General features: G+C 46.5%; 1 protein-coding gene across 1 annotated transcript in view; it reads left to right on the forward strand.

The window, feature by feature from the left end:
* Positions 1–13,989, forward strand: part of LOC146210348 (neprilysin-1-like) — a 597,280-nt gene extending 583,291 nt beyond the window's left edge. Inside the window, exons 7-8 of the mRNA XM_084575627.1 lie at positions 10,980–11,364; positions 13,589–13,989. Of these exons, the coding sequence (XP_084431753.1) occupies positions 10,980–11,364; positions 13,589–13,989 (786 nt within the window). The remainder of the gene's footprint in view (positions 1–10,979; positions 11,365–13,588) is intronic.
* Positions 13,990–21,287: the final 7,298 nt, after the last annotated feature.

Consider the following 21,287-nt stretch of genomic DNA (forward strand, 5'->3'; position numbering starts at 1 on the left):
TGGTTCCGGTACCGACGATGAGATCCGGCACTGCGTATATGGGTGGCCAGTGTTTCTAGCACGACATTCGCACCCCTCCCCCCCCCCCCCCCCCCCCGCCGTTCTTCAACAAATCTATAGTTACCTGATCCTCTCCAGCTGATTTCCCTCTTTTCATAGTTTTAATGCTTTGCTAACTTCGTCCTTCGCCATTAACAGAACGTGTGACTGCATTTCCCTACCGCCAATCTTATTATTGTCCTGACTTCTTTGGCTACTGTAGAGATCAGTATCGAACTGTTCCGCTACTTTGACTATCTTGTCTATATTCGTGATGACAATGCCCGCCTTATCTCTTGCGCATACATGTGATTGTTGTATATGCCGAATTTCTTCTTCATTGCTTTAGGCTTCAACGTTATTTACAGCATGCTCAATTTTCTCCACGTTACACTTCCTTATATTTACCACTTTGCGCTCATTGATTAGCCTTGGTATCTCTGCCGCTTCAATCTGGTCTGTTGGATTGGAAGCTTTCATATTTTGACGGTTCTTAATCGAATATTTCGTCTCCTTGGACAGCTTGCCGGTATCTTCTCTAACTATCCTACCACCTACTTCTACAGCGCACTTAGTAATGACATCTCTGAAATCAGTGTTCATTGCTCTTAGGCTAATATCGTCATCCTCGGTTAGAGCTGAATATATATTCTGTACTGAGAATCCTGAACTCTTTTGCCCTGCCCCTCACCACTAATTCGTTGATGGACTTCATTTTTACTAATATGCTTCATTGGCTCTCTATTATTGAGACTAATTCGAGACCTTACCATCCTGTGCTCATTGCATTGCACTTTCCAAACTACATCTAAATCTTTCACGATGGCGGATTTAGAACACATTATGAAGTCAATTTCATTTTTGTAGAAACCTCGGCGATCATGCATGCATTACAAAATCAGACTGTAGACGAGCTGTACGTGAAAGTGCTGGAAGAAATATACAGGGACTGCACAGAAACCATAGTTCGGCATAAAGAAAGCAACAAAATTCCTATAAAGAAAGGTGTTAGGCAAGGAGACACGATCTCCCCAGTACTATTCACAGCTTGCTTAGAAGTATTCACAGACGAAATGGCAGCAGTTACGGATAAGGGTAGATTGAGAACACGTCAGTAATCTCCGATTTGCAGATGATATTGCATTGCTAAGTAACTGAGAGGATGAACGGGAAAGAATGATTGATGACCTAGACAGGAAAAGCCGAAAGGTAGGCTTGAAAATCAATATGCAGAAGACTAAGGTTATATTCAACAGCCTCGGGAAGGAGCAGCAGTTTACGTTAGGTAGCGAAGCATTGGAAGTAGTAGGCGAATATGTCTACTTAGGACAGGTAGTAACCGCAGATCCAGACCATGAAAAGGAAATAACAAGAAGAGTAAGATTGGGATGGAGCGCATTTGGCAAGCACTCGCAGATTATGACTAGCAGCTTACCGGTACCACTCAAGAGGAAAGTATACAACAGTTGCATCTTACCTGTACTAACCTATGGTGCTGAAGCGTGGAGGCTAACTAAGAAGATTTTACTTAAGTTGAGGACAACGCAGAGGGCTATGAAACAGAAAATGTTAGGGGTCCATTCTAGTAGAAATTAAGAAGAAATGGGCATGGGCAGGACATGTAGTGCGAAGAGAGGATAACCGATGGTCGCTTAGGGTAATAAACTGGATTCCAAGGGAAGGAAAGCGTAGCAGGGGGCGGCAGAAAGTTACGTGGGCGGATGAGGTTAAGAAGTTCGCAGGGGTTACGAGGATGCAACTAGCACAGGAACGGGTTAACTGAAGGAATATCGGAGAGGCCTTCGCCCTACAGTGGGTATAGTCCGGCTGATGAAGACGATGAAGGGATTTACGTTTCTACGAGGTTCGTATAAGAAAGTATCGGGAACAACTTTATCTTGGTGTAACTGTTCGTCACATTGCAAAGAATGATGGATGAACTAGGTAGGAAAAGCTGAAAGGTAGGCCTAAATAATAACATTGCCGAAAACTAAGAGTTGCATAAGACTAATGCAATCTTCAACAGCCTCGGTAAGGAGTGGCTGTTTACAATAGGTAGCGAAACAACGGAAATACTCGGTGAATATATATATTTACGATAGGTAGTAATCTCAGATCCGGACTAGATTAGGATGAAACGCATTTGAAAAGTACTCACAGATTATGACTAGGAGCTTACCGGTATCGCTCAAGAGGAGAGTATACAACCGTTTGCCTGCCTGTACCTAGCTTTGGGGCTGAAACGTGGAGGCTAACGAAAAGGGTTCTATACTTAAGCTGAGGAAAACACAGATGGCTACGGAAGGAAGAATGGCGGTTGACGGAATATTTAGGGGAACCGCCAAGCTGGAGTAGATTTGTAATAAGTGAGTTATAGCACCATTGATATCCACCCATGTAAAGCTATACAGCTGCAATGGAAAGCTCTAGCGCTTTCTCAAAAACCTCGTAGTTAAAGAAAAATTTGTCCTGATCAGGGGATCGAGCCCCCACCGCCTTTCCGTGGCAATCACTCTACCAACTGTGCTAACCAGGACGGTCAACAGAACAAATGGTAGGGTGAGAGTAAATTGATCAATACCTTGAAGAAGCAGCGATGTTGATCGAATATTCAAGGAAATCCCCCAAGGGGCAGCAGATTTTTAAGGAGGGAGCGATTAGTCATTGATATCTGCTCATGTGGAGCCATAAGGCTACAGAGGAAAGCATCTCAAACTTCGTGAAGAAAAATTCACCGTAGTCAGGGGAAAAATGGTAGGTGTAATGTTAAGAGATCGGGAGCGCACAGTGTGGGTAAGATGAACAAGTCGGGTTAATGGCATTGAAGTGGAAATAAAGAAGAAGAAATGGCTATGGGCAGGACATGTAGTGCGAAGAGAAGATAACCGATGATCACTTAGTGTAATGAATTGGATTGCAAGGGAAGGAAAGTGTAACAGGGGGTGGCAGAACGTTAGAGGTGCGGATGATGTTACGATATTCGCAGGGGTCAAGTAGATGCAGCTAGCATGTGACCGGGTTAGCTGGTGTAATACTGGAGAGGCCTTCGCCCTGCAGTGGGTATAATCAGGCTGATTATGATGATGACTGCACGTCGCATTGAACTCATACCATTGATAAGCGGTGGAGGAGAAGACGCATCAAGCTTCAGTCACCTGCGAGCGTTATTTTAGGCTAGATCATGTTTTTTGTGGACCTCTGTCGACAGACCGGCTGCAAGCGCATGATGCAACGAATGATTGAAGAGTGGTGCGCCATTAAATATAATGTTGGTGTGGTAGATCCAGGTACTGAGATTTTGGGCATAATTTGTCAAGTATTTAAGAATGAATACTTGCCACAAACTGCAGTGTTTAAGTGGTAAAAGATTTTTAAATACGGACGAGAGATTATGGAAGACGAGCCCCGCACAAGACGGCCGTCGAAGCCAAGAAAATACAACAAGCGACATGTGTTCGAAGTGCTGCATTCAGAGGACCAGTTATGTGTGCGAATGGTCGCAGATGAGACAAGCATTGAAAAGATGACCGTGCATAGCATTATGACCGAAAGTATGACGACGCGAAAGATCTGCGCTAAACACGTTCTGAATGTCTTGAAGGATGAGCAAAATTAGACCATCAAGACAATGCAATCAGGAACTTCTGCACCAAGAGCAGCGCCGAACCTGATACCTCATACCTGATACCTGATGCCTCAACCGCATAAGTACACCGACTTGGCACATGGACACTATGCACAAAACGGAAATCCTCTCTCCCCGTGACCCTAAACGCCGTCATAAAAGCTTGTGTGAGAGACCCTTCATGAATCCATCTACCGAGGAGCCTTTCATTCATGGAAACTCATTGGAAAAAGTGTATCAACACTCACGTGGTGTATGTTGAAGACTTTTGAGGCATTATACCTATACCTCTAAAAGTTATTGAAGCGTTTCCCGCTACTTTATATACAAACCCTGTGTAAACGTTTTCGAGTCATTAGCTTGGAGTTCTTCATGATGAGATCTTCAACATTGACCCGCCTGAGAATATTGCGTCTCCACTCACAGCAGCGACGAATTGCTCAGGCGGCTGCCAACTATTATCATTCATTGCTGTTCTCACAGTTTTCAACTATTAGGCTGAGATGAATAAACCACACATATAACCTCAACAGCAAGTAGGAGCTTTCTCCCCCCTTAAAACCAACTAGATCCAATTGACTTCGCTTGACCACCAAATAGAAAATCAGTTCAGTTCAGTTCAGTCGTTCAGTCGTGTCCGACGTTTCGTGACCCTATGGACCATATCACCCCACGCTTTCCGGTCTCTCACTATCTTCCTAACATCACTTAACTTCATCTGCAGCGCCTCAAGGATGCCATCTAACCATCGCGTTCACTGCCTACCCCTTCTCCGGTGACCCTCAACCTTTTCCAACATCAAATATTTCTCCAGCGACTCCGCTCTTCTCATTAGATTACCAAAGTAGCTGAGCTTTAACTTTAGAATTTGACCCTCGAATGAGCAGTCAGGGTTTATGGTCTACAATATCGACTGATTTCATCTTCTGGACGTTCAAGGAACTCTCAAGAGTCTCCGCCAGCACCACAATTCAAACGCGTCATTTCTTCGGCGGTCAGCCTTCTTCACAGTCTAACTCTCGCATCCATACACTACAACTGGAAAGACCATAGCACGAGTTATACGGATCTTGGTTGGCAGTGTAATGTCTCTGCTCTTTACTAGGCGGTCAAGGCTAGCCATGGCTCTCTTTCCCAGAAGCAGGCGTCTCCTAATTTCATGGCTGCAGTCTCCTTCTGGGCTAATCTTGGAGCCCAAAAAGAGAAAATCTGTCACAGCTTCCTCTTCTTGCCCCTTGATGCTCCAGGACTTGACAGGGCAAGACGCCATGATCTTTGTCTTTTTAATGTTCAGTTTAAGCCCAAACTTCTCAGTCTCTTCTTGCACGCGCATCAAAAATCTCTTAAGTTCCACTTCACTTTCTGCCATTAAAGTGGTATCATCCGCATATCTAAGGTTGTTGATACGTTTCCCAGCAATCTTCACTCCAGCTGAAGACTCGCCCAGAGCGGCCTTCCTCATGATGCAGTCAGCATATAGGTTAAATAAGCAGGGCGACAGTATTCAGCTTTGTCTCACTCCTTTCTCAATCGGAAACCAATCAGTAAGACCATGCCCAGTTTTGACTGTGGCCTCTTGCCCTTCATACAGGTTCCTGAGGAGACAGATGAGGTGAATTGGAACTCCCATCTTTTGGAGAGCTTGCCTCAATCTGCGGTAATCTACGCAGTCAAACGCTCTCGTATAATCAATAAGGCAGAAGTAGATGGGTTTCTGGAACTCTCTTGTTTTTTCCATGATCCAGCGAAGGTTGGCAATCTCGGTCTCTAGTTCCTCTGCCCTTGCGAAACCCAGATTGCAAGCCCGGAAGCTCCCGATCCACATGCTGATGCAGCCTGCCTTGGAGGAAATGGGAAGTGCCTACTTCCAAATGGCAGGTATGGATGGATGGATGGATGGATGGATGGATGGATGGATGGATGGATGGATGGATGGATGGATGGATGGATGGATGGATGGATGGATGGATGGATGGATGGATGGATGGATGGATATATGGATGGATGGATGGATGGATGGATGGATGGATGGATGGATGGATGGATGGATGGATGGATGGATGGATGGATGGATGGATGGATGGATGGATGGATGGATGGATGGATGGATGGATGGATGGATGGATGGATGGATGGATGGATGGATGGATGGAATATACTAGCGTCCCCTATTAAATGGTTGTAGCAGTTGCTATCATGCTCATGTTTTCCCCGTATATCTTAATTATTGTTTTAGATCGGCGCACTATACCATCATTCTATTTTTAAAATTTTTGATTCTACATTACTAATATTGTGTCACCTTCCTGCTTTTAAGCCATCAATCTTCCAATCGTTTTATGCTAGCTTCCAGCGCAGGTTTATTCACCCGGCCACTGGTATCTCTAAACCCCCGAGCTTCAGGAAGAGTGACTGCGCCTGCATAGACTTCCCGATGGATACCATTATTTTCGAGTATAATATGGTTATTTGTTTCTGTGGATTTACCACATACTGCACATGTGTCATCTTCATTGCTAAATTTCATTTTCTAACTGCGTGTTCTAAGGCACCCTCATCTAGCTTCAAAAAGTAAGGCAATGCCTGTGGAGTTATCAAAGAAAGCTTGCTTCCTGATCTGCCGTTTCCACTTTCGGTATAGGTCCACACTCTGTTGCCTTACCATCAAATGTATCCATTTTTACCTTCTGTGTTTTTAGCCTGTCGCTTAACGCTCTCTATTTCTTCATCCTTGTCACCAGCATACTTACTGGTTAGTTTCCTAGTTTTTTCCTCGATTGTGAATCAACGCTTTTTAGGTACAGGTATTTAAATACTTTAGCTGCTCATCTTTACTGTCCAATTTCCTCAGGCGCTCCTCATAATGTTTTATACTGAGCTTCCCGTACTTCGAAAGATGCCCAGCCTATATCTCTCTGTACGGCCTTATTTGCGGTTTTGTCGTGGGTACCTAGTGCTAATCTTCCGATGGCTCTCTGATTTATTTCTAATGTCGACGGTATCTATGATTTTAGGCACAAAACCGAATTTTCGAAAGTAAGCCCGGGCACCATAATTCCTTTCCAAATACCCCTCAAGACCTCGTACCTGTTGCATCCCCACAATGCCCTATGCTTCATTATCCCGCCATTTCTTCGCCCTTTTGGCCTAAGTGATTGCTCATGCTTTTCAATGTGTGCCAGTCCTTCGTTTACCCATACCCCCAGATATTTATATTCTGCTACTCTGGGTATTTCATGTTTTATTTTAAGAACCTGATGAGTTGAGCCGTTGAAAATCATCAGACGCGACTTAACTGCGCTAAAACTGAAGCCTAGAGCGTCCCTTTCGTCTCCGCAATACTTAACTAAAGTGTGCAATTCTTCCAGACTCTCAGCTAGCAGCACAATATCATCTGCGTACATTAAACCGGGGAGGCGCGCTTCTACTTAGGCCTTTCCGCCTAATCTATATAGGTTACTTTCTCGTATCCTCCGTCCCGGATTTCTCATATGAAGCATGAACAGCTGCGGTGATAGAAGACAACCTTGTCTTACTCCTTTGCGTACCTTGACAGCTTCTGTACTTCTTATCCCTTCACATGTAATTTCTACTTTGTTATCCCGGTATATTTCCTGTAGGAACACTATTATCTCATTACCAATACCTTCTTCTTTTAATATGTTCCACAGGAGTTCCCTGCTTACGTTGTCGTACGCTCCGTTTATGTGCAGGAAGGACAAATGCAAAGGTCTATTTTCCACTCTAGATATTTCGATGCATTGGGTAAGCACGAACAGACAGTCATCTAAGAGCATACCGTTTCTAAAGCCGTTCTCAAGTAGTATCTTGTTGCTTTCTACCCATGCTTGCGTCTTTAATTTCACCGCCTGCATGGCCAACTTGTATATAACAGATATTATGGTAATCAGCCTGTAGGATTTTATGTGTATCCTTTCTCCTTTTCATTTATAAATCAATTTCATTTTACTCTGCCGCCAGCTGTCCGGAATTTGCTTATTCGTTATGACTGTTTCCAAAGCTTTTAACAATGTTTCCTTACTTCTGAACCATGTTCATTAATCAGCTTGATCGGAATTCCATCTATTCCTGTAGATGTGTTTTTAGAAATGTTTTTTCTGCCTTTTTCCCGTTTAGATGGGTCACTTCTAAGCTGCTTCGTATTCTGCTATCTTGTGTTGCTTCCTGATTTGCGTAGTTTACCCTATCGTCGCTGTTAAATCACTCGGCTATAACCTTTGTAATGTAGGTCACTGTGTTGCCTCCCTTTAAACGATTTCCCTCGTTATCTTGAATCCGGTCCTGCTTTCTTTGATTCTTTTACCTAGCCAGCTTATATGGTTCCAGAATTTTCTTGGTCCGCCTTTAGTGGCGTCGTGTATGCCAGCATCCAGCGATCGATGGACTGCTTTATGTTACTTTGAACGAGGGTCTGTACATCAAGTTTCTTTTGTCAATATGATTCCCATTTTTGGTCTATTTCCTCCTGTGATACCTGTGCTTTCTTTACTTCTCGGTGTTCCCTTGAAGCTGCCCGTCGTTGTTCAATATGGCTTCCCTGATTTCCTTATTCCACCAGCTCCGTGGCTTCCTCTTTGAATTCCAGCTGTTTGCTACTTTACCTCCTTAATTGTTCTCGTTATAAGTAGTTCTACCTTTTCATAATCCGATTCTTCCAAGGTGCTTTTCTCTATCGCTTCCTCTGTATCTGCTGCTATCTCTGCTATTTTATCGTCGTTTAATATTACATTTAGTTTTTGTTTAACTTCCCTTTCTCTTTTTATTAATGGCCCCATCCGCAGACTAATACGTTTATGATCACTTCCCAGACTACACTCCCCTTCTTCGTCTATTTCCATTTTTGTGACCTTGCTATAAATTCCCGGCGACATTAGACAATAGTCAATGGTCGTCTGCCTGTTGCGGTATTCCCACGTGATTTGTTCCTCGCATTTTGCTTACCTATTTGAAATAACTAGGTTGTGTCCCTCACAGCAATCTAGCATTAGTTTCCCGTTACAATCCGTGTATCGATCCAGAACGTGGATGTGGCCGTTCATGTCCCCCAGTAGAATAATATCGGCCCCGTCTCCAAACTGGCGGTTATCGTCACTGAGATATTCAACGAGATCCTTGGTTTTAGCCTGCGTTGTTGTCTTGCTCCTAAATAAACTACCCCTAGCCATCTCCTTATGCCGGCAATTGTTCCTGATACCTAGATATGTTCTTCGCAACATGATTTTATTGTTTGCAAATTTGTTCCCTGGTGTATCAACATACCTACCCCTCCCCCCTTTTTTTTTTCCATTCTCGTTCTGTTGCACCCTTCCCAGACATAGCCTTCTATAAACGGCGGATCTTCTAGATCCCTGAGATGAGTCTCGCACACAGCATACACACCTATTTTGTCATGCTTCAACTGCTGTTCTGTCTCTAGACATTTCGCTTTTTTTTCTACCTTCTTGCATGTTTATGCATCGGATCCTAGTGTTCAATCTCTTTTTTTGTACTTTCCTTTCTTGACCTCCTCTTTTCCATTTTTTGGGGCTCAGCCTCCGTTAGTACGCTTTCTTCTGCTTCACTTCCAACTCCCCCTAGCTCTCGCGGACCCCCTAAAAAAGCTACAGCCCTGCCTGCTAGGCGCCAGCCGATCTCTGCTCCCACCCTTCTGTTAAAATGAAAGCCATATCGCTGAAAAGCCCTACCAAAATCTGCTTTATTCACCTCCCTGTTTACCTCAACCATTACGAAACGCTTCTCCATGCTTAATTCCAAGACTAACTACGTCCTTTTCCAGCTTTTTGTTCGTTCCCAGCACCTCCGGTACTGTGCATACAACTATCTGGTGCGTGAACCAGTTATGCACCAGCTGCGGTTACATGAGACAGTTGTGATCAGCTAAAACCACCTAAAACCATTTCGTTTTTTTTTTATTTGGGTGAGTGTTTTACTTTGCCTGGCGAAATGTAAGGCTAGATTTGAGGACAAGTTTAAGATAGACGAAATAATCCATAGCGCAGCAAAAACAAAATGGATAGACACAAGCGCTAATAACGACGAGCAGCTTTTGTAGCATTCCACAATGCAATAGATAGGCTCTATTCTAATCATGGAATCCCTGTTTTGGAACAAAACGTCTAAATGCGTAATTTTTTCCAGCTCTGACAGTAGAGGGCCCGCTTCATTTGAACCCTGGATAATGCAGTCCTGCTTCAGGTCGTCAATTCAGTGTGCACTGAAGTCTTTCATGCAATACACCTTGAATACGGCACTTCATATGCGAGTAAAAAGGATACCGAAGAGGAGGACTTGGATCTCAAAGAGGCAGGTTCTGTTCAGAAGGCCTGTGACGGTTAGCAACTGGAGACTTCAACCAGACGCCGAAGCCGCCCCTGATGGTGCCCAAATATGTTTCTGCATTGAAGTCTCTCATTAAAATGGAAAATCATCATATGAAGTGATGGGAGCTATCACTAGTTGCTGTTCTTTTATATTAGGTTCATTTCATTTCTGTATCACTTATTTCGACATCACATTCTACGTGGGCTTCGCTGGGTCCTTCCGGAGGTTCTAAGTAGGCAGAACATGAAATTTGACAAACTTGGCAAGCCGGTATTGATCCATAACATGCGAGAGCTAAACCTGGATGACGGACAAAGGACACGCACTATAAGCACCATAACCTCCAACTGAAAGAAACCTAGAACATGTCATCGACGGCATAAGTAGCCAGTTCAAGGGATGGTCTTGCAGGGAAAGGCGTGGTAGGATGGCGCAGGGGTCTGATATTACCCGCTTCACCTTGACGCTGCTAGAAGTAGGCGTTTCTCTTATTCTCTCGCTGAGGCCTATGGGTGGAGTTGAATGCGTGAGTAGGTGCACTTTCTGCGTGCGGCCTTAATTCGCCTTCACATGCCACGGTTTTGGTATGCTCATAGTGCACGGCAGTAAAGGTAAGATCAAAGTGTTTTAGAAAATTAAACTAGTCAAATAAAAGCCTGGCCGAACGCTAGATAATTATATTTGGAAAAATGGTTTTTTTTTGTCTAGTTGGCTCATTTTTTCAGTACTTAATTGTCCCGCTGCAGCGCTGGTCTTCTTTCTCTTGTCGCCGTTGTTGTGCTGTTTATTGCTGAATTATGTACTCAACTTGCCGTATTACTTAAACGCTGTAGTTGTGTGACTCTTCTCTATTGTAGCAGCACAAAATTCGGACGTTACGACCGAAATGTCTGTTCGGTCCACAGTGAAAAACCGCACAGAAAGAACAAAAAACTTTCAGCACTTTTTTCGACTGTGGTCGGTTACGCTGCAGGTGAACAGCGTTCTCGATTCCGTGGCCAAGAGCTTCTCTCACTTGATGAAGGTCTCCACCAATGCCCTCAGCCTCGGTCATGATAGCGACTTCGATCCCTCGCGAAACGTCGGCCTCTCTCTCTGGCCCACGGCGACCACCCGAGTGCAGCTGGAGCGCTCGTACGCCTCCTTGACTCCACTGAAGCTCGGCACCTCCTTCCTCGACAGCTGGCTCACCCTTGCCCCCGCAGTAGCCCGACTTGCCAAGGAAGCCACGCTCGCTGGTGGCTCGCCAATGGGACCACTCAATTTCAAGCCCTTTGCCTGGCATCACCGCTACGAGGCAGAAGACTTCGGGGTGCTTCTGCCAATTTGGCTCATTTTTCCCCCCGTGTACGGACCAGGTGAGCCACATCTTTGGAGGTCGTATGATGGAAGGCAACGATAATTATTTTTCAGGATTTCGCAGTACACATGAAAGAACTAAATATTTTCCTATTAAGGCATGTGCGCGGTAATCGTTAAGATATAAGGCGGTCATTGAGTATAATACAAGATGCCTGGCCTGTGTTTTACTTTTACTGGTGCTTCCTGAAAACAGATATTGACCTACGACAGTTTATTTAAACCGCAAAGTTTGGAAAACATGAATTGGAGTATAATGAAAAAAAAACAGCGCAAGGAACGGGACGAAACACGAAGGAAGGGAGACAAAGACACAGGCGCTGTTAACAACTGAAATTTTATTCCGAAGCAGGACACATATATAAGGTACAAAGAGAGGGGTGTGGCCAAATGCGATCCTGCACAATCACCGAAACAGTGTAGTCACGTCCAAGAGTAAAAAACGATAAAAAGGTGAAAAGCCGAAAAGACTAAAAGCGATAAAAACCACGGTGTAGGAGGCCGGGACGGAAAGTAAAACCGGTAAAACAGATATATACATAGCCAAAAAGGCAAGTAAAAGCATTAAAATATAACGGTAAAAAAACACGGGACTAAAATCGTGGCACAAGGTGATTAACAAAAGTAGCGGAGAGGGGCATTCAAGAAAAAAATTTTAAACATTTACCCAGCCTCTGAGAAAATCCAATTCTTTTTGCGACAAGCACAGGGAGGGTGCACTCACACATTGCTCATTTGCGCTGTGGATTTCGAACGCTTCTGCGATTTCCCTGGATATCCTATCCCGTCCTCTAGCAATAATTGTGCTGCGATTGAAATCTGGGTAATACGTTTTGTCCGGATCATCATCGTTATGTTTACACTTTTTGCAGTGCATGGCGAGGTGCCCGGAAATTGCAATGCTGTTTACGTTTTTCCTGTGAAGCCTAATGTTGAGACACCTGCCTGTGTGGCCAATGTATCTCTTCCCACAGGATACGGGCAGGGAGTAGACGACGCCGGTTTTGCAGGGGACGAGTTGTTCCGAATGAGTCAGCCCACATCCACGGGCGATCAGAGGTTTGTTTACCTTCGCGCTAAGGGCGGAAAGCTTATTAGGCGCTGAAAAGACGACGTCAACCCCTGAACGTTTCGCGACTTTTTTGAGGCGGTGGCTGACCTCATGAATGTAGGGTCTGTAGGTTCAGCGCCTGTGTCTTTGTCTCCCTTCCTTCGTGTTTCGTCCCGTTCCTTGCGCTGTTTTTTTTTTTTCATTATTTTTCATTTTTTTTCATTTTTTTCATTTTTTTTTTTCATTTCCAACTAGCCCGGCGTCTTGCACTTCTTGCACTTATGAATTGAAGTACCCGCATATGCGTCTTGATTGCGGAAAAATAGCTTTGAAGGGCAAATATCCGTCCACGGCAAATAAGAAACAACCCGAAGGTGGACCACGGTGGTGTCTTTATGACCGCTAGGGCACGGTAGAATCAGTCGTATGTATTTGCCGTTAAGGAGAGTCAGGAGCGGCACATTAAATTAATTTGCTCTAGGTGGATGGCTCTTCCGCTCTATTTATTAACTGTCTCTCTTTAGAACCTTATGACGTCAATAACAGCGCAGGCAGAAAGAAGGGACGGGAAGGCGCAAGAGAATAGAGCGCTGACTTCCAACTATTTATTTTACCAAGCGTGCCTTGTATAGTACATACACCAGCAAGTGTGAAATCATAGAAAAGGGGAAAGGGAAACAACACTCGTCTTTCTTTCTTCTGTGCTGTTATTGAAGTCATAATTAACCAACTAGCCCAACGAGCATCAATCTTAGAACCTCATATTTTTCAATGACTAGTTTCCACGATATAATATGAAAGGTGGGATGAGCAAAATTAGAAATCTCACCCAGATTTTGTCCTGCCTAACTCTGTTACTCCATGTGCTTCCCCATGGCGATATTCGACTCTGCACTCCTCGGTTATATTTTTCATTACGAAGAGACAAACAAAATTAGCAGAAAGCGCTTAGACCACATCTGACGAGCGGTAGTGGTTCGCTTGGGTTTCGCTAATACCACGAGACATCATCGCTGCCAATCAAGCTATCCCTGGCATATTCGGAATCATCCTTAAAGGCCATTAGTCATGATCAAGTGGTCAGTTAGACATGCTTGGCACATAATACCAGTCTCATTCTGCCTCCACACCAAGCGGCCACCGAGTTTGTTCATGAGGTCGGTGACCCTTAGGTCTGCCACTGGCTGTGACCTTCGGTGGAATGGGAGCGCTGTACGCGACACTTCTCGCCGAAGGACTTCCCATGGAGCTGCTGGACAGCCTGGTCAGGAGCAGCACGTCGTCACTCTGCACCACCGAGCCCTGGCTGCGGCGTGCCATTGGGGTCGAGGCTGCCTGGCGGGCGCTGCGCAGGGCGCCTTCTCTCCACCACAGCGAACACCTGATGGGGCTCGAGGAGTTCTCCGGAGGCAAGCTGTTCTTCCTGTCAGCCTGCCTGCAGTTGTGCGATGCCCCGCTCTCCAGGCGCGCCGAGTGCAACTTCGCGATGCGCCAGTCAGACGCCTTCGCCAGCGTCTTCGGGTGCGCCGAGGGCTCGAGCATGAACCCAAAGGACAAGTGCAGGCCTTGGTGATGACTCGCTAAGACATCTATGTTGCCGGTTATTACAGTCCTTGTTTACTGAGAATAAACACTGGAACTCTTTGTTTCAGCTTCTTGCAGAAGCATTGCTCTTATTCTGGGACAGATGAAATTAGACGCTTTTCGCCTTAAGACGCGATAACAACACCTTTTCATTTCACGGATTGTTGGCATCGAAGAACGGGCAGCGAGTTTGGCAAATGGCGATTCTTAGATGACTTCAGTTGGTTTGGTTTTTCATAAAAGAAGGCGGAATAAGTGTCTCACTTCCTCGGGGATCGCCTGCACTTACAACGAACGGCACATGAATGGAGGCACAACTGTTGTCTCTCCGAATTCTTTTCGCAGACTGGTGCGCAATCTGATTGGCAGAAGAATTGTGAACGGTAAGCGAATTGTTATGACGCCACCGTAACGCCGAAAAAATGTGTCTGAATTTTGATTCGAAATCATGTGCACATTTTTTCCGACACGTATTTTTTAAAACTATGGAGCGGGCAGGGCAAAATATTTTTCAATCAAACGAGCACGCTGAAGCGTAATATTACTAATTCTTTTTCGAAAGAGATGTCAAATTCAGGCCTGCCAAAGAAAGGCTTGAAGTCTATTCGTTGGCACACGGTATTACCATTGATAAACACACTTCTCATAAAACGTTAGCAAATTTTCCCTGGCAGAAAAGAAAATTCCAGCACATGGATCTGAAGGTCGCTCTTGTAACAAGACACCTTCCACTTCTGTAATAAAGCTACAGAATTGCTTAAAACACCAGAAAAAACTATAACTGCGATGTTGTACACGTAATACTCTTGTTTGGGCGAGTTGGTTCATCTTTGAAAGGTTACGTATACTTGCGCGAAGAAGACGGGACACAAAAAGGCACACATGCGACACGTACGGACATGCGCTCCGTACATGTCGTATGTGTGCCTTTTTGTGTCCCGTCTTCTTCGCGCAAGTATACGTAGCCTTTCAAAGATGTTGTACACGTAACATTCTCATGCCGCTGTCATATGTGCAAAAACTTTACTCCTAATGGGACACCGTTCTGCAACATTATACGATGTCATTTACTGTATGTCCAGTTCGTGGCGCTGCCGAGCCATGTATGGAAATAGCTCAATATAGTTACGAACACATCAATGACATAATACGTCGCGCTTTGTAACGTTTCTAGATGTCCAGAGCTCAGCCACCGTCTTTGCACTACGAAGTTTTTTCATTCACTGCTACCGAGCTTTGATAATGGAGCTTTATCCTGCAGTAAATGCAGACAGGATGCCAAAGAGAGAATAAGCATCTTCTACGCATTGAATATTCTGAAGTCTAAAGAAAGAAAAAACTTTCATTTTAACAAAGCCAGTTATGGGAACTTAAGCTAAGTATTAGAAATTGCACCCTCCAACCTAGAATCTTTTCAGTGATTTGTTTTGTATGTGTGTGCTCAAATCAAGGCTATTTTATAACTAGTTAAAAAGGGCGGGGGGGGGGGGGGGGGAGGGGGGACTTCGGCAATTTACGTGTTTCATGCCATACCTTCTTCATACGCGTAGTGTTGCCAGTGTTTCTTTGCGTAGGAAATGCCAGCTTGGTGTCTTAGACACTAGTAAATTCGTGCTCGGTGGTGGTGGGTGGTGGTGAAAGCATCAGGCAAGAGACTTTTTACGAGGAAGTTCGAAGACATTATATAACTATTTACACAGTGTATTTACAATTTCATAAAATTGGAGAAACCGCGTTCGGCCTAGACGACCGCCTTAAGTTCAGCCAAGGATTCCGCGCCCCAAAACAGCTTGGCACGCATTGCGCCAGCGAGACTCAGCAGCTAGCCTTTCACTAGGCCGCCTTTGGTATAACTGGGCTCTCCCTACTCCCGCCTTTTCATGGCTTTTTAAGACCTTCTGGAACAAAGTGGTTGCGGCGGCCAATCCATGACACCCACCCAAGGTTTAAAAACAAATACAGTCACCCCTCTCATGTCGCTATTGACGATGGGCACAACCTAGAACCTACGACAGCAAACCAACCAGAAAAAGAACTCAAACAAAAAAAAATGCGCACCTGCCACGAGAAGGCCGAAAACTGAAAACAACAAGGCGTAAGTAAAATTAAATGCCGAACCACCTTTGCACGAACGGTAGACATGGTGCATGTATAACTATTGGCATACATGCGAAAGGCACAAAAAATTACGAGACACTTTGGCGACCAAAGTGGTGAAAGGTGAAAGCGTCAGTGCCGCATTCTGCTACGCATTTGTTGCGAATGTGGCAGTGAATGATGCTTTGATTAAAGAGGGAGTTAAATATCAGGTTCTTTTCTTCTTGTTTTCTTCAAATTTCTCTCATCTCCCGATTAAATGGACCAATCACTCTAATTGCAGAATACAGAATTTATTTACAACTATATACACGTTGCAGCACAACTCTGTCAGGTTGAGGCCTCTCATCACGGCACCCGAAAAGAGTCTCTCGTTTGCCGCGTCACTCGGACGCTTCAAAGTCGTTCTCTCCCTCGAATTCTTCCTCGCCAGGCTGCTGGGGTATCCTCACTTCCCCCGTCGTTTCGCCGCGGCTGTTTGTGGCTGGTGCAGACACCTTCCACCACCGTTACAATTGTTGACCGCCAGCGGCCGTCGAATTCTCAGAAGCCGACTCGCTGGCGGGGATATGGTTGCAGGCAGATTGGATGTCTTCGGGAGCGACGCTCTTCTGCTGGCCGTCCGTGCGGCGCCAGCTCGCAGGCCGCCTCACAAGTTGGGACAGTACAGAGGGCGTCTGCCGCTCCGTTTGCCTACAAACACACACATATGGCAGTCTTAACATGGCAGGGCCATGTAATTTCTGCTAATAATGACACACACTACTTTCCAAAATGTCTTACTCTAACCATAAGCAAGTTTTCATGCCAAACCTACGCTCCCCACAAAAAAAAAGTGCTGCATCGTTTGGGGACGCATCTGGTACGAATACATTCAGTGAAAATCCCGATGGTCATTCGTACGCAAATGGCATGTTAATTGACATTCATAAAGCCACAGAATGCTGCACACAGCGCAGCGAAGCAGCCGCGTCGGCAGATTCCCCACTTCTCAAAATGTCGTCACGCAACGGCCAATCACAGGCGGCGGCACGACCCATGGTGAGCCCCGTCACGCGGGCTGCATATTTCTGCTGAAAAAAAAAAAGGCTATTTCGGCTTTCTTCTGCCTAATTTCAATCTGATATTCGTATTGGCAGCATGAAAAAGTGTGTCTGCTGAAAGCCAAATTTTTGCAAAAAGTGCTGAGTGTCCCTTTAAGGAAGTTGTCGAAACGTTCCATTTCCTCACTGTATGGTTTTCCTCGGAATACCTATACAGCTTTTTAGCGCACACAAAGACAAGAGAGGCGAGACCTGTGTGTGTACATCCCGCCTTTCTTGTCCTTGTCTTTGCGCTAAAAAACCCCTACATCAAGATGAACTACCAACTCGCCCAACAAGAAGTTTTAATACCTATACAGTGTATCCAGAAGACCGATGACAAAAGTTGTTATTGAGACATTGTTTCCTATACCGATGTATTGGTAGCCTTACCTCTCCTTTCTAGACAATAGCGTATTAAAGCGGTTTCAACGAATGTATATTCAATCATCCGCAAAGACTTTCGTTTTTAAACTTGACGCATCAACCTTACCTGCCAAAACATGGTGCCTTGGTCATTGGGTTCTGACAGACAGCGAAAGAACTGTTCGCGCGTGAAGTTTCTTAGAGTGTTGAAATAAAAGCTCTTGCTTTCTTCAATTCAAGGTTCAACGCAGCAGAGCCAAAAGATTTTTCTGCGCATTCTTTGCAATTTCAAGTGAATGATACTGCGGGTGATCCAGGGCGTTTTCGGTTTGTTCTTTACGTGTTGTGGGAATAAAATTATTCTAACAAGGCTTTACTGCAGCCTTAAATTCTTCCCGTAAACCATTAACATCGTATGAAGGTACGTGGGGAAAACCCTAAAAAGCTGTTTTTAAATACTATATGATATCATCTGCTCAATTGTAATGTTTTAAATCCATGACGGGATAGTTTTTGTTACATGCCTGTGCCGTTAGTGCGCAGAAGGTCAGTAACATCATTTTGTGATGAGAAATACCATCTTCTATTATAATTTACGGTTTGGGAGTGTTCGACACAAATGCCAGGTCCAGCACTGACGCGGCGTCTCCCTCCTGTCTTGTTGGATGAGTAACTAGCTGAGTTAATGAAAAAAGAAACATCAGGCTGATGAAGAGATCGCAGTTTTCTTTTTCTCTGGAGTCAAGCGTATGTGTAGCCCAGTCTATGCCCGGAAGATTAAAATCGCCGGTTATTATCAGTTTATTTCTGGTACTTACCTTAATATATTGGGGCCTCACAGCCCCTTTTAGTGTTTCAAACCGCGTGCGCTTTTTCCAGCTTGTGTTGGTGTTCGCCCGGGTAGCGCGAGTACGCATGAGTGAGCGGCCTGGAGTGGGGGCGGCATGTTATTGGCGTGAAACCGAGGGTTGATAAGCGCGTGGGAAGCAAGGCTCGAGGCGCCGGCCGGCGAAGGGCAGCCAGTGAGCGCCACAGGCCGGCGAGATGTACAAGGACGACGAGCGGGCTCCTGCCAGACGAAGACGGAAGCAGTGCCTACAAGAATGGCTTAGGAGTATCAGCGTGAGTTGCCACGCGAGAAGCAGTGCTTTTGTACCACTGTTAACGCTTTGGCCCTATTACTCACTGTCAAGTGCTCGCGCCCTGATCGTGGGCAGAAAGAACGAACGAATAGAAAGACTGCGACGCATGTGTATTGGCGTTCGTGTGTATGTGCGTGCGTGTGTGCAAGAGAAGCGGCCGTGGATGACGCCTCCCTGTGAAAGACCCGAACTTGGGAGGGAGTCTGCGGGCTGGCGCCGCACGGCCGACCGGCGATGTCGGCCGAAGAAAAGCGCCGCTCCCGAGAGGACACCGATCCTCCCTCAACCACCCCCCAGCCGTGCCAGCGAGTTGTTTCCAGGAATTCGGAGGAGAGCTTGCAACGGCTGCTACGCTGACGCCGGACGACGGGGGAAAAGCAGAACCCGGAGAGGGGGAGAAGGAATCCGAGCGACGCGGCGAACGGGAGACTTGTTTCGGGTGCCGTGACGAGAGGCCGCACCCTGACTGAAGTGAAGTTGTGCTGCAATGGTGTATATAGTGTAAATAAATTATGTATTCTGAAATTAGAGTGAATTCCGGTCCAGGTTAATCGGGAGAGGAGAGAAATTTGAAGAAAAGAAGAAGAAAAAAGAACCTGATATTTAACTGGCGCAGTCGGCAAGGATCTTCCGATTCGAAGCGGACCGGCCATCGGATCGACGGAGGCAAGACAAAAAAGGAGCCAGGGCTGAGCCATGAACCTCGGGCGCTGACCAGCGGGCCAAGCCATCTTCGGAGCACGACACAGGTTGGTGTCTTGTAGGTCCCTCTTCCGCGGCGCACTATGACAACTGTGGGGCATAGTTTGCGGGACTGTAGCGGGGAAGGATGGGGCCGGGGTGCTGGAGATGGGCAGATGGAGCTGGTGGCGGGCGCAAAGGTAGGGGGCGTCAGCGGAGGCTCGGGGTTGTCGTTTGCGGACGAGATGGCGCGGTTAAAATTGAAACTAAAAATTGCAGAAATGAAATTGGCAGCAGCGAAATTGCAGTACGGGGAATCTATCAGGGCAGCGGCGGCCGGCAAGAAACAAGCGGCGAGTCCAGACAAAGGGGCGGGCATCGCGGAGAGTCTCGAAGGAGGTCACAGAGCGGAAAGTTTGGACCGCGGACTGGCAGATTCGGGAGGCGGCGATGAGGCCGAGGTTGAGAAGGAGGAGGCAATTGTTAATGCGTCTGAAGTGCGTTCTGACGACGCAACGGAAACAGGAGTAGACGCATTTGACACTGCGCTTCTCGGTGCTCCGAAGAGCATGCTAGCATTTGAGGAAGATGCGATATTGGAAGACGTCACAAATTCGCAGTGGTTAGAAGCGACACCTGTAGTGCGCGTAGAGGTGACGGCGCGGAAGGAGGATTGTGACGATGGTGAGATATGTTCTGAGGCAGATGTGGATGTAACGGTCATATCAGCAGAGGCAGACAGTATCGACAGTGCAGAAAACGGGCACTGTGCGCATGACGGGGCTGCAGAAATCAACGGATTCATGCGTAAGCTAACTGGCAGCGGTACGTCGAACGAAACAGAGGACAGCTCGAGTGCGCCCGTTCACGATGAGGCTGCTGCAGAAGTTTTGCTTGACCAGGGAGATAAAATCGCAAGTCAATCGTGCGATCCGCGGGCAGCACGGCAGTCGCGCCGGGCAAAGATGGGGCGGGCCTCGATTGACTGCGTGCGGGTCGGTCACAAGGCTGGCAGAGATTTTCATCAAAGGAAGAAACGCGCATCCCGCTCGACAGAAAGAAACATGCGCAAAAAGCGCTTCGATCAGAGCTTTTGCGAGCGACGAATGAAGTCCGGTGCGTGGACAAACAGCAGGGCACGAAACCACCAAATTGTAAAGGACACAACCTTGGAGACGATCCGTATGGGCGACACGGAACCGACGGACCGCCCTCCGCCGCAGGGGGTCGGAGTCATCCCGCGCCTGGCCTGACGCGCTGCCGACGCGTGTGCACCAGCTCCATTGCTCAGAGGGAGCGGGCCCTTTTGTTTAAAGTTTTAAGTTTAGCTTTTGTTGTCATGGTGCGCCAGAGGGGGATTACGGACATCAGCCGCGCTCTGGTGTTGTGTGAGGTGTGATGCGTTCCAGTAAGTCACGCATCACAGTGGCGGTGGAGGTGTCAAGTGCGCGCGCCCTGATCGTGGGCAGAAAGAACGAACGAATAGAAAGACTGCGACGCATGTGTATTGGCGTTTGTGTGTATGTGCGCGCGTGTGTGCAAGAGAAGCGGCCGTGGATGACGCCTCCCTGTGAAAGACCCGAACTTGGGAGGGAGTCTGCGGGCTGGCGCCGCACGGCCGACCGGCGATGTCGGCCGAAGACAAGCGCCGCTCCCGAGAGGACACCCGATCCTCCCTCAACCACCCCCCAGCCGTGCCAGCGAGTTGTTTCCAGGAATTCGGAGGAGAGCTTGCAACGGCTGCTACGCTGACGCCGGACGACAGGGGAAAAGCAGAACCCGGAGAGGGGGAGAAGGAATCCGAGCGACGCGGTGAACGGGAGACTTGTTTCGGGTGCCGTGACGAGAGGCCGTACCCTGACTGAAGTGAAGTTGTGCTGCAATGGTGTATATAGTGTAAATAAATTATGTATTCTGAA

Source organism: Amblyomma maculatum, chromosome 1 (genome assembly GCF_055883805.1).
Source record: "Amblyomma maculatum isolate TAMU_Amacu chromosome 1, ASM5588380v1, whole genome shotgun sequence".
NCBI classification, from domain to species: domain Eukaryota; kingdom Metazoa; phylum Arthropoda; class Arachnida; order Ixodida; family Ixodidae; genus Amblyomma; species Amblyomma maculatum.